Source organism: Crocodylus siamensis, chromosome 5 (assembly GCF_052110815.1).
Source record: "Crocodylus siamensis isolate JL-2025a chromosome 5, ASM5211081v1, whole genome shotgun sequence".
Taxonomy (NCBI): domain Eukaryota; kingdom Metazoa; phylum Chordata; order Crocodylia; family Crocodylidae; genus Crocodylus; species Crocodylus siamensis.
Window position 1 is genome coordinate 192,016,786 of NC_143399.1, and position 12,534 is coordinate 192,029,319.

Sequence of the window (12,534 nt, forward strand, 5' to 3'; positions counted from 1 at the left end):
AAAAAAAAAAACGCAACGTGGTGCGATAGCCAAGGCGCTGTTTCACATTGCTTTAAACTGCCCTTGAAAACTTGACTAGCAGGGAGGCAGCCTGATCATCTTTTCTCCCAGTTTCACGGGGGCATTTGTTACTGTTGCTGACATATGTACCATTCTGCCAAGAAAGTTAAAAAAAAACACACCAAAAAAACCCAGCATGTAATTGATGTTATCCCAAGAAAGCGCAGTCTCCACCCCTTTCAGCTCCGAGCCCTTCAGGTAAAAGGAAAAAAAATCTTTCAAGAATTTGTTGCCTTTTTGAGGGTTAATACATCAGAAGACAAGCTGTCTCGCCTTGGCCAATCAGGACTCGGCCCTGGCAGCTATAATATAGAACTAAGGCAGACTCCTCTCACAAGCGTCTCTAGCCTTGCTACCATTAAAATCAGACCCTTTTTGTCTCCCGATCGCTGTCTCACGACCCAACTCCGATGTGTTCCGTTATCAGCGACCTAGAGCCTGCCATTCCAGCACCTGTCTTGCTAGGGATCGGTGGATAGCATACGATTCAGAAAGCAGACAAGGACATAGGAAGAGAGCTATCTAGAGAGACAGCCAGGGATAGCCACAGAAAGCTGGGAAGTAATTGGATTCAATGGACGAAATGCTGCTGTTGACAAGAATTCTCTTGGTGGGCTTCATCTGCGCTCTTTTGGTCTCCTCGGGGCTGCCTTGTGGACCGGGCAGGGGGATTGGAAAAAGGAGACACCCCAAAAAACTGACCCCTTTAGCCTATAAGCAGTATATCCCCAATGTGGCAGAGAAGACCCTAGGGGCCAGTGGAAGATATGAAGGGAAGATCATAAGAAACTCCGAGAGATTTAAAGAACTAACCCCAAATTACAACCCTGACATTATTTTTAAGGATGAAGAGAACACTGGAGCTGACAGACTGATGACTCAGGTAGAGCCACATAGATGCATATATATTTGTTTGTTAACATATCTGAGCAATGATAAATGAAGCATCTGTCTTGGTATTTTTGAAAGACATCCCCTCCCCCAACACTCACCCGGGGAGGTGCCTTCTTAAATGTAAGCCTACATCTTTATAGCCCGATAAGTTTGCAGAGGGAAGCTGCCTATTGCTAGACATGTGTTGGGCTTTGATGTGATACTTGCCCTTAGAGCCGGGCCATGGCGTCCCCTGTAACTTGGGTAGAGATTTCTGTTTGCATTTGTCCCCAAGGCTGCACTTTGATCAAACGAATTGCAGACGGCTCGGAGGACCCCAAGTGTATGGTGACCGCCAGGCCACTCATTCATTATTACAAATGCAGCCCTGGCTCGGTGCAGCGCCTGGCTTGGTTTTGATGCTATGTTATTATTTGCCCTTCCTTATTTTTCCTTGCAAGCCCATTCTAAATTTAGCAGCTATGGAAACCTCGCACTCACAAAAGCAGCTGAAGCAGAATCGACCATGCCTCTCCTGTTCCTGCATTATATGGCTTGTATTGCAATCCCATCATTTGCAATTGTGCCCATCAGAGCGTAAATATATTGATATTTCTTTAAGGATGCTCTGGTACTTCCAGAGGGGAGGGACTTGCAACTTATCAGCATTGCATCACTTGTGGTTTGGGTTTTGTTTTTTTTTTTTTTTTAATCAGCTAGCACAAGGTTTACAACTGGGTAAATGTTCCACCTCGGCTGCAATCAGAATGCGGAACCATTTTATGCACAAAAAAAAAAAAAAATAGCCCTCAGACAGTCCCAGCCTGTTGTTCACGGGAAATGGGGGAAGCCAGTGGGGGCACGGGTGCTGGAGTTTGGAAAGTGCAGCCGGCATCCAGGCACTGGCGACGGGCTTCCTCCAAATATAGGTCAACAGCGAGGTTTTGCTGGGGGGGGGTTGGATTTTTATCTGTTTATTTATTTCTGTGCACTGTTGATATATTTAAGACCCCCCTCCGGTGCTGCCATAGCCCTCGCCCCGCAGCAGCGCGCTGGGGTGGGAGGGCTGCCCGCAACTTTGCCCCGGCCCCCGGCCCGCGTTCCCGCGGCGGCTGGGGCGAGGGGCCGCTCTCCGCCGCGATCTCTCCCGACCACCTTAAATCTCACTGTACCTCTGGTGTCGACGCGCGCCTCTGCCAGGGAGAAGCGCGAGCCTCAATTAAATATGCAGAGGCCACGGCGCGGAGGGTGTCGCGCCGCGGGTCCCCGGGCCGCTCCGCACCGGCCCCTCGTGCGCGGGGGGGCGGCCCGGGGAGCCCCGGCGCGGGCCCCTGCCGCAGCCCTGGCTGCAGAGCTGGAAGACAAGGGGAGCTGTGCGGCAAGTCAGGCACGTCTCGCATTTTCAGCTCCACTTACTCCTCTGTTATCGATCGCAACGGCTAGGATTTCAGCTCGTATCCTTTTTAATACGGCTCGGGCAGAGGCGTGCGTGTGTGCGTGCGTGTGTGTGTGTGCGCGCGTGTGCGCGCGGGCGCGTCGTGCCTGCGCATGTGTGTCGAGGCGCGCACACACATGTCGGTGCAGGGGGGGACCCCGAGGCCGCGCGGGCCGGCGCGGCTGCGGCCGCCCTGCCCCGGCACTGCGCCGCCTCCTGCCCGGCTTGCCCCTCGCTGCACTAGCTGGCAGCGCTTGAACTCCTGACCTTCTGTCAACTTCCCTCAGCCGAACCGAAGGAAAACAACTACTTTTCCCTCCGGTGCCTGTCCCGGCTCCTAGCACCCCGCCGGCGGCGGGCAGGCGGCCCCGGGGGGCACCGCGCTCCCGCCCAGGTCCCGGCTCCCCCTCTCGCAGCCTTTCAGCCCTGGCAAGAGCTTCCCTGCCCGGAATAGTTAAACTTTCCGAGCAGCCGCCGAGGGCATGAGCGGCGGGTTAATATTAACCGAGGCGGGGGGCCGCGCAAACAGAGCTCGGCGGGGCAGGTTCTCCACTCCGCAGGTGACGGGAGCAGCCTGCTGAATGCCCCCTGCCCCGGCCTCCCCCCGCCCCGGCAGCCATTGGCTGGATCTGGGGCAGAGATAAGGAGGCCAGGTCAGCATGATAAAGCTGGAATTTGTATGAAATAAAATAGCAATCCGGGGCACCGCAGGTACAGCCGGGGCGGGCTGGGAGGAATGCGGAGGCCAGGCCGGCAGCTAGGGAGCCCACCGGGCTGTTTGCACTGACAGGTACCTGCTAAGTGTTTCCTTCAGGCCGGGCGTTTGTGCAGAGATTAGGAGCTGGCAGGAGAGGGGCTTGTTGAACAACTTCGCCTCCACACAAAGCGGCTGTCGAGGCTGCCCTGCTGAGCTTCACGGTGGCTGAACAGAATTGGGCTTGATTTGTGGCACACGACCCACTGAATTCATAAAGAGCCCGGGCTTCACGGCTTTTGACTCTGACAAGCCCGCTCAGGCGGTGCACGAGGAGGGAGAGCCCTGTGCTAGGTCCTGCCTCCCCCTTCAGCCGCCCGGGGAGACCCGAGCCGGGCTCCCCCGAGCCCTGCGCCTCCTGCAGATCTGGTGTCTTGGCTACGACGCCACGCGGCTGGAGGCTGCGGGGCAGGGCAGGGCAGCGGCGGGAGCAGGCGGGCACCGCACTGCCGCCCAGGGCAGACACGCGGCTCGCCCCATCACACGCCGAAGCCGTAACACAATGGGCCCCGGAGTCCAAAGGGAGCGAACTCGGGTTATATGGAGCTACTATCAACGTGTGGCTCGGGGATCTGTTTTATGGCTCTGATACCCACGTTGGACTGCCCTGTTGAGCAATCCCTGCACGCCCCTAAAAGCAGTGCGGGAGGAATAATGCAAGGGTGCCCCCCCGCCCCGGGAGCTGTGAAAGGAGCCGTTGTGGTGTGCTGTTTTACCTAGTGGTAACGTGGTGGGAGAGCTGTCCTGGAGAAGGCCACACATCTCTGCTCACAGCCCCAGCAAGGAGCAGCCCCTTGCTGCCCGTGGGCTCGGGCTTGCCCCTCCCTCGCGAGGGATGCTCTGGACGGCCCGGCCCGGGAGAGCCCCGGGCCCGTGCTGCGGCCGGCCGGGCTGAGCCGCGGGCCAGGCCCCAGGCAGGGGGCCGACCTGGGGCAGGACAGCCACGAGCGTCTTCCGACAGCCGGCTCCCTGCGGCGCCGGCCGAGACCCGGCTGGCGGCGGAGCGGGGGGCTGGGCGGGAGGAAGAGGTTGCTGCCGGGCGCGGGAAGCGGCTCTCCGGAGAAAGCGAGTCACCGTCGGGCTCGCACCCGGCGCGGGCCCTCACCTCGCTCCTCGCCCCACTTGCCCCCCGCCCAAGCCGGGCGACTGCTCCCGGCCCGGGCTGCGGGAGGGAGCGGCCTGGGTGGGCGCGCGGCCCGGCGGCCCCGGCCCCGGCCCCGGCCCCGGGGAGCGGGCCGGGCGGCGCCGAGCAGAAGCGGTGCGACGCTGCTCTCCCTTGTGCCTCCCTGCAGCGCTGCAAGGACAAGCTGAACGCCCTGGCGATCTCGGTGATGAACCAGTGGCCCGGCGTGAAGCTGCGGGTGACCGAGGGCTGGGACGAGGACGGCCACCACTCCGAGGAGTCGCTGCACTACGAGGGCCGCGCCGTGGACATCACCACGTCGGACCGGGACCGCAGCAAGTACGGCATGCTGGCCCGCCTGGCCGTGGAGGCGGGCTTCGACTGGGTCTACTACGAGTCCAAGGCCCACATCCACTGCTCCGTCAAAGCAGGTGAGCGGGAGGGCCCCGCGCTCCCCGGCTGCCCTCCCGGGGATGCTTCCCCCGCGCCGCGGCCCACAGCTGCCCCGGGCGGCCCAGCCCTGCCCTGCCCTGCCCTGCCCCTGCCCCTGCCCCTGCTGCCATTGCCTGCCCGCGTGCAGCCTCGGGGACAGCAGTCCCTTTGCCTGTGCTTGCAACGCCACACGCTGTCCCCGGCCAGGAACAGCCGCCTAGCACGACACGGCGAAGCTGGGAACTTCCCGCCCCCCCGGGCCGCCGCCGCCGCCGCCGCCTCCACGCGCCCTCCTGCCCGAGAGCGGCGCTTAGGCAAGCGACGCCTGCGCCGTGCCCAGAAACACTTAGCTGCGAAAGAAAATAATGACTTGCTCTAAAAGTAGCTGTTGACTGAGAAGCCCGGCTTCCGAGGAGAGGCCGCCCCCGTGCCCGGAGTCCCGGGCCGGGGGGCGGGGGGGAGCCAGGCCGGCCCCGAGAGAGCCGGCTCGCACCGCGCACCGGGCGCTGCTTTCGGTCAGTGGCCACTTTCCCTTCCCCGGGGCCGACCTGAGTAGTTGTAACCAGATCCCGTGTCCGGGGCGCAGCTGAAGGCTGGCCCGGCTCAAGGTGGCTGCCCGGGATGCACAATAACCTCCTTCCAAATGAGCAGCACAATCCAGCTCCATGTATATTTCATAGGGGAGACAAATCTACTCATTAACATTCCCCGCACACTTGGAGTTTGGGGGCAATATTTAGTGCATGTCAGGCAGGGTCGTGTGACTGTACTACACGGGCTTCAAGGGAGCAGGCTTGAATTCCGGCAGCTCAGTCTGAGTCCGACTTGTCAAAACCTCGTTTCATGACAGAGAATCGTATGAGAAGATTAAACCCTATAATTCCAGGCAGGAAGATTCTTTATCTAGATCTCTATTTGCAAAAAGTATGATCCCGGAGATTGGAATGCAAAGAAGAGTCCCCCAAGGCCTGAATTATTGTCATCAGGACAGAGGAGAGAGGGACAGGGGTGGTAAAAGGGACATTGAGAATGGGCTGCAGCAAGTATTTAGAGCAAGCCCCTACATTTAAAATTCAAATACACATCTTGAGTGTCTTGGAAAAGTGGCTCTGCTGTGCAAATAGTGCTTGGAAGGTCCTGGGTTTTGGAGAGTATGTGTGTGAATTGGCACATAGGGTTTCTGCACCTGAACAAATAGGGGGGGGAAAGAAGCTGGGGAAAAAAATGGAAGTGTCCTCTCTTCCAAGAGTGTCTGCATTTATTACATGAATCAGAATGACAATGCTGATCCTTTATTGGATTTTAATTAGAGAACCCAAACAAGCACTGCTCAAAGAAGCAGATTTTCACACCTCTGCCAATTCACTGGCATGTTTGTAGAGCTGCTACACTACTAGATCTATTCATCAAGCCGCTGAATATGCAAACAAAGCTCAAGCAAGAGCTTTACTAGGGGCTTGTACGAAGGTGTAGTTTGCTAGTAAAGGACTCTACATAAAGCACATAGCTTGTTTGTTGCCATGTTCTCCCTGAAGAGGCCTTGGAGATCTTGCTGCTTTATTTCTGCTGCAGAAGCGATAAAGTCGTTAGCAAATCAATAACATTCTGATTTTCCTTCTTCCTCTCCTTCCTGAGAAAGTCATTAGGAGACGCTCCACCTATTTATTTAAATCATAATAGCTTAAGCGCCAGCCACAGGGGCAAAAATCAAATCAAATCTCTACCTGTGGCCTTGCTACTTCTAGAAGAAAAATTGCTTAGACTATAGGTTGGTACTCACAGAAACTGAGGGAAACCCAAGCGAAGTCAAGGGCAGAGCAGGAATCGAAATACTTGTATCACAAGTAGTATCACAAGTACTTGCTACCAGTACGCAGTATATTGTATCTCCCAGTGTACAGCAGTGCACAGCTGAGTGTTCAGGAACACCAGGAATCCCTAGGGGAAGAAGGTCCATAACCCTTCTTATGCAGAAGGCCAAAATTGCCCAGGGCATGTTATTGAAATCTTTTTTGAGAGAGACTTCAAATCTGGTTATTATTTTTTTTTAAAAAATGGTTTGAATGTCTTTTGGAGGATTAAGAAGGTAGTGGCTGCAAAATCAACCAAGACTCCCACCATGGAGGATTATGGCAAAACAGTGACAAACTCCAATGACACTGTGCATGAAGGGAAAGGCTATTTTAAGACTGGGCCAGGGCTGAGGGAGCATACTCTCCTGGCTTGAGATGCAGACAGATTTCTGATCTAGTGGGGCACAAATACTCCTGCTCCTAATAAGGTGGGGAGAACTCTTAAATAGTGGCCTGGGATGCACCTACTTTGAGCTGTGGGCAACTGAAGAGCAGTGTGATCCGAGGTGTGGGGTGCAGGGAACCTGGGATGTCCCCAGAGCCTGCGCTAGGAGCGTGGATGATAGATGTCTAAGAGAGTGAGCGAGAGTATGGGCCAGTGTTGCAGACACTGGATTCAGGCCGGGAGGCTCTGCCAAGGGCTTGCTATGTAACAGTCAGTAGGTCACTTCGTTTCTCTGTGCTTTGTTTCCCTTCCACTCCTTGGTTCTGTCTACACTAGCAAAGTGGGTTGCTTTCACTAAGGATTTGGCTACACAGAGAATTAGACCAAAATAACTCCTACGGAATAAGCCGTTCTGCAGTTGGTATTCCAGAAAATCGCCATGTCAGAAAATTCCAGAGTCCAAGTGACTTTGTTCAAGGAAAATTATTCTGCTTTCAAAGTGTCTAAGTTATTCTGGAATAATATTATTGTGGAATAAATCTGATTAGGTAAGCTGTGGCCTACAAAACCTGGTGCCTTTCTGAACGAGTTAGTCTATAAGGTGCCACTTCTCTCTATTCTGGAGTCAAGTAATTTCTATTGAAACATACAACCTCCACTTGGGAAGCCGTTTCAGAATAGATTATTATAGGTCTATAAACAATAACATAATACGAGTGGGTGCATCTACACTTGAAATTAGTGTGAAGCAACAAACTCTGGCACGTATCATGCCAGAGTTTATTCCTCCTGGGTGCCACATTTGCGCATGCACCTGGGACCACAGCATGTGCAGCCGGTCAGAGTGGCCCAGGCTGTCAGGGGACTCGACGGGGTCATCCTGCCAGCCTAGGGCTGCTCTGGCCCAGCTCAACATGGGGCAGGCTAGGGCATGAGGGTGCACTAGTGTGGGAGCTAATTAGTCAGCTCCACAGTAAACGTCTCATGTAGATGCACCCAGCAAGCTTTTTTTGAAGTGGCGATTGTGGTTAGTTTCCTCATGCAGGCAAATCCTACCTCAGTTTCGAAAACTGTTCTAGTTAAATCCTTGCTCCTCCACATAGGTACGCTTAAATGGGTTCAACCCTAACTTGTATGGAGGTAGCTTAAGCTTTCAATGAAGCTATATGAAGGGTTTGCACTACTTATGGCAGATCAGGATTTTTTGATAATCAACGTAGCAAGAGAGGAGCACTTTTCTAGACAAGGCTTTCTTATATGTGGCTTGTCTGCTTAGACTGCAAACTCTTTGAACCAGGATCGATTGTATGATAAGAGTGTACAACACCTAGCACAATGGCACGGTAGCCCGTAGGTACTACCACCAAGCTTGGAAGAGGATGAGGAGACCGGATGGGTACACTGCATAGGCTGCGTAGCTCCATAGTCCGGGCTGGGAGGGTCCTGCATAAAGGCCAGGGCTCTGAGGGTGTGCGCAGGAACCCATGGCTGGATGCCTTCAGGACAGAAGCCCCAAGGCCTGCGGGTGAGAGTGGAACAAAGACAGCCTCTCTCTGCAAAAAGCTGAAGGTTGATGAAGGCTGCTAGACACAGAGAGCCCCCAAGCTGGGGTGCGTGGGTCTCTATTGTGTGCTGGGATTCGGAGAGCCCCTCACTGTGATGGGGTGGGGGGTGCTTGGCAGTGCAAAGACACCTCAGGTGTCTCTGTGTGTGTGTGCATGTGTGTGTATGAAGAAGTGCAGACCCCCTGGCTACTGTTTGTGTGTGTTAGGGAGTGTGTGTGTGTGTAAGTGTGAGAGAGTAAAGACCCTCTGGCTGCTGCATGTGTGTTTCAGGGAGTGTGTGCGTGAGGGAGCATGTGTGTACAGTGAGGGAGGCTGGTGTATGTGTAAGTGTTATGTCTAAGTGTGTGTGTGTGTGTGTGTGTGAAAGGAAGGGCGGGAGTGCAAAGCCCTGGCTGCTGGTTGTGATTGTGCAGGAGGGAGGGAGGAAGGGAGCATGAGTGTGTGTGTGTGTGTGGGAATGCAGAGATCGAGCTGTGTGAGGTTGTGTTTGTGTGTGTGTGAGAGAGGGAGTGAAGAGCCCTGGTTGCTCTGTGTGTGTGATTGTGCGGGAGGGAGCGTGACTCTGTGTGTGTGTGTGTGAGTGCTGCGGTGTGCCCTGAACCCCCCAGTCCCTGGCTGTGTCCCGTGGCTGTGGGGAGGGCAGCTCGGCCTCGTGTTTAACCCTGCCTAGCCTGGCTCTAACGCTGCTCCTCTCTCTCTCTCTCATCCTTCCCCTCCGCCCCCCACGCAGAGAACTCGGTGGCTGCCAAGTCGGGCGGCTGCTTCCCCGGCTCAGCCACGGTGAGGCTGGAGCAAGGCGGCACAAAGCTGGTGCAGGAGCTGAGCCCGGGTGACCGCGTGCTGGCTGCAGACGCACAGGGCCGCCTGCTCTACAGCGATTTCTTAGCCTTCCTGGACCACGAGCAGGGCGCCCGCAAGCTCTTCTACGTGGTGGAGACGCGGCAGCCGCGAGCCCGCCTGCTGCTTACCGCCGCCCACCTGCTCTTTGTGGCCCCGCCACCTCACAACCGCTCCGAGCCTGGGCCAGGGCCGGGGCAGGGGCCAGGGCCAGGGCCCCGCAGCCGGGCACTGTTTGCCAGCCGTGTGCGGCCAGGCCAGCGGGTCTATGTGTTGGGCGAGGGTGGGCAGCGCCTGGTGCCAGCGGCGGTGCACAGTGTGTCACTGCGGGAGGAGGCATCGGGTGCCTACGCACCACTGACAGCGCAGGGCACCATCCTAGTGGACCGTGTGCTGGCCTCATGCTATGCTGTCATCGAGGAGCATGGCTGGGCACACTGGGCCTTCGCACCGCTGCGCCTGGCCCACACCCTCCTGGCTGCCCTCTGCCCCAGCTGTGGTCTGCCCGATGAGGCGGCGGTGCCCCCTCCTGGCATCCACTGGTACTCGCGCCTCCTCTACCGCCTGGGCAGCTGGGTACTGGATAGCGACGCACTGCACCCGCTAGGCATGGCCGGGCCAGCTAGCTGAGAGCCACGCCGCCCACGCCAGGAGACGCGGCTGCTCACGTGCACAAGCCAGCGCGGATCCAGACTGATTCCGAAGTCACGTCCCCTCCTACTCCTCCCCCTGCAGTAGGACAGCCCAAAGTAGACTTGAATGGAGAGAGCCGAGCCCCCAGGGACTTCTGTCCCACCTAGTTTATAAATATATATATTTTTATTTGAGGGGGGGAGGATTATTTTTTTGGGGGGAGGGGTTGTTTTGTTTTCTCCTCTCCTGGATATTTATTTGGTCGGTATTTCGCCTCAATGGCCTGAACGGGACCTTCAGGAGCCTTAACGCCTTTCTCTGATAATTTATTATCATGTGAACTGTACTCACAGGGATCACAAAAGAAAAGACACAGATTATTTTGGGAGGCTGAGCAAAACCGCGCAGAGTCTATTTTTCTACCTGTCACGCGAGTCCTGACTTCCCCAACAAGCAAAAATACTCCACCCTTCCTCATCCCGCCGTTGCAGCAGCTCCTTGGTTTCAGCCAGTCTTAACAACCAACCAACTCACCAACCCACGCACCCACCGACTGACCGACAAAAAAAAAAAAAGACAAGCTCCGTGGGGGTCCAGAAATTATATTTTTATACGCAGAATTGTAAATTAGATTTTTTTGAGAGATCAAGACTTAACTGAATCACATTTCGTTTTTTGAAATAGTGTAAAATATGAGAATATATTATTTTAATTTAAATAGTTTCAAAGGTAACGTCATTTCCTGTATTGTTTTCCATGTCTCTCTTAAGTATTTTGCTTTGTAAAAAAAAAAGACAAAAAAACCCCAACAACGAAAAAATACCCCAACCACAACACTGGGCCACGTTCTTGGAAGTCAAGACTGTTACGCAAGCTTTTTATTTGCAAAACTGTAAGAAACCTTGTTATTTTTAATGTCAGAAAAGTTTATTAGAAAATAATATTTTTTAAAAAGCGCACATGGCAGCAATTCTGTGATGCTGGAAATGGTAGTTTGTACAGAAGGGGGGAAAGGATGTTTTGCATTAATAAATTGAGAAATAACTGCTGTAAATTTACTAAAATGTATTTTTGAATATTTTGTAATAGTTTTAATAGTTTTATAGAAATAAAATGTGCCATGCACAGTCTGGTTAGTATATAATAACTAAGAGTTCCTGGTGCATCCCATTTTTTTTTTCTTTTGGCCTATTTGTTTAGGACACATGATATCTAAAGGAGTGCCCATTAATAATGTGTTGCTTATATGTTTAATTCTGATAAAGTTAAGTAAATACCGGAGAGTACATCACATCAGCTCCTGGAAAACCTCAAATTTGCTGTACAAACAGTAGAACCTCACTTATTTGCACTAACAACTAGAAGATGTTTCTTGGGTTGCTAGAGACTGGACTTAATCTTGCCATCCTTAATCAGGCAAAACTCCAGCGATCCAGATTCTTTCTTCACCAAAGGCCTCAGAAACTAGTGGATGTCTTTTCACTGACTTTCCTGAAGTCTAGCCTGGGCCCTTAAAGCAAGCTGATCTGCAGGTGGCCACTGTGCTTGCGCAGTCTCAGTGCCTTGAATGATTAGCTTGCAGCACTGGGGCCAAACACTGATGTGAAAATCCGGTAAAACTACACTGGATTCATCCTGTTATACCCAAAAGAAGAATCTGGCTACTAGACTTTTCTGAGGCACTTGCCTGAGTAAAGATGACAGGATTGGGGCCTTTTATAATTGGCAGGTAAGAGAACAAAATAGAATTCAAAAAGAGAGTACAGCATATCAAAAAGTGCACTGTTCCTTTATTCCTCCATGTACATGTAAGCTGGTTATGGTAATTCCTAAGATACTAGTTAATCAATGTACTGGCATGTATTTTATAACAGTAGCGATGCAGCCCCAGTGATATGGCCTTGCAGCTGTACTCTGCTCTGAAATCTTTGCTGAGGCGAGGGGCGTGAGCAGGCGGTGTGCGATGAGGACGGCCACATTTGCTGATTAGCAAGGTGCCAGTTAGCGAGGTTCTGCTGTGTTTTGTGAAATTTTCCTTAAACCTCAAATGACATTTTTCTTCTTTTAAAATTATGCAAAACCATGTGTGGACATGCGTGTGCGACAGGAACACAATCGAAGGAAGAGTTTCCTTAAATGCCTTTCACTTTTTCTTCTGTTTGCATTACTCTACCATTTAAGCTGCTTACACTGAAGTTCCCGTTTTGCTGCAGAAGTTTAGCGAAGTCCGCCGCAGAGTTGGAAAAGAGCTGCGTTGCACTTAGCCGGCTCTCTGAGGCGTTTGGAGGTCTAGGCTTTTGTAGAGTTAGTCTTGAGAGGGGGAGAATGTCTCCGGAGCAGCAATAGGTTGTCATGGCCAAATGCCAATCTGTGTAAATGGCTGATAATTGGATGTGCTTTCTGTTCTCTGGCAGTCTCAAGTCTTGGCATCTTTTCCTTCAGAAGTGTCTGGGAGCGAGCGCTGCAGTGTCTCGGAGTTGTGAACTGTGTCAGAGTATAGTCATGTCTTTGGGGAGGAGGTTACGTATTCTGCCCTCTTTGTGGCATTGCTTTAAGGCCCAACCCAACTTCCACTAGGGTAACC

General features: G+C 53.4%; 1 protein-coding gene across 2 annotated transcripts; it reads left to right on the forward strand.

Annotated features, from left to right (window-relative positions):
- The first annotated feature begins 371 nt into the window (after positions 1-371).
- SHH (sonic hedgehog signaling molecule) lies at positions 372-11,075 on the forward strand. 2 transcript variants are annotated; one of them, XM_090047641.1, is made up of 4 exons: positions 375-670; positions 905-943; positions 4,415-4,676; positions 9,211-11,075. In XM_090047641.1, the coding sequence occupies exons 1-4, from the start codon at positions 635-637 to the stop codon at positions 9,945-9,947; spliced, it is 1,074 nt and encodes a 357-aa protein (XP_089903767.1). In that variant the 5' UTR covers positions 375-634; the 3' UTR covers positions 9,948-11,075. The 2 variants fall into 2 exon arrangements, with proteins under 2 accessions (XP_089903766.1, XP_089903767.1); XM_090047640.1 differs by having other exon boundaries at positions 372-943.
- The last annotated feature ends 1,459 nt before the right edge of the window (positions 11,076-12,534 follow it).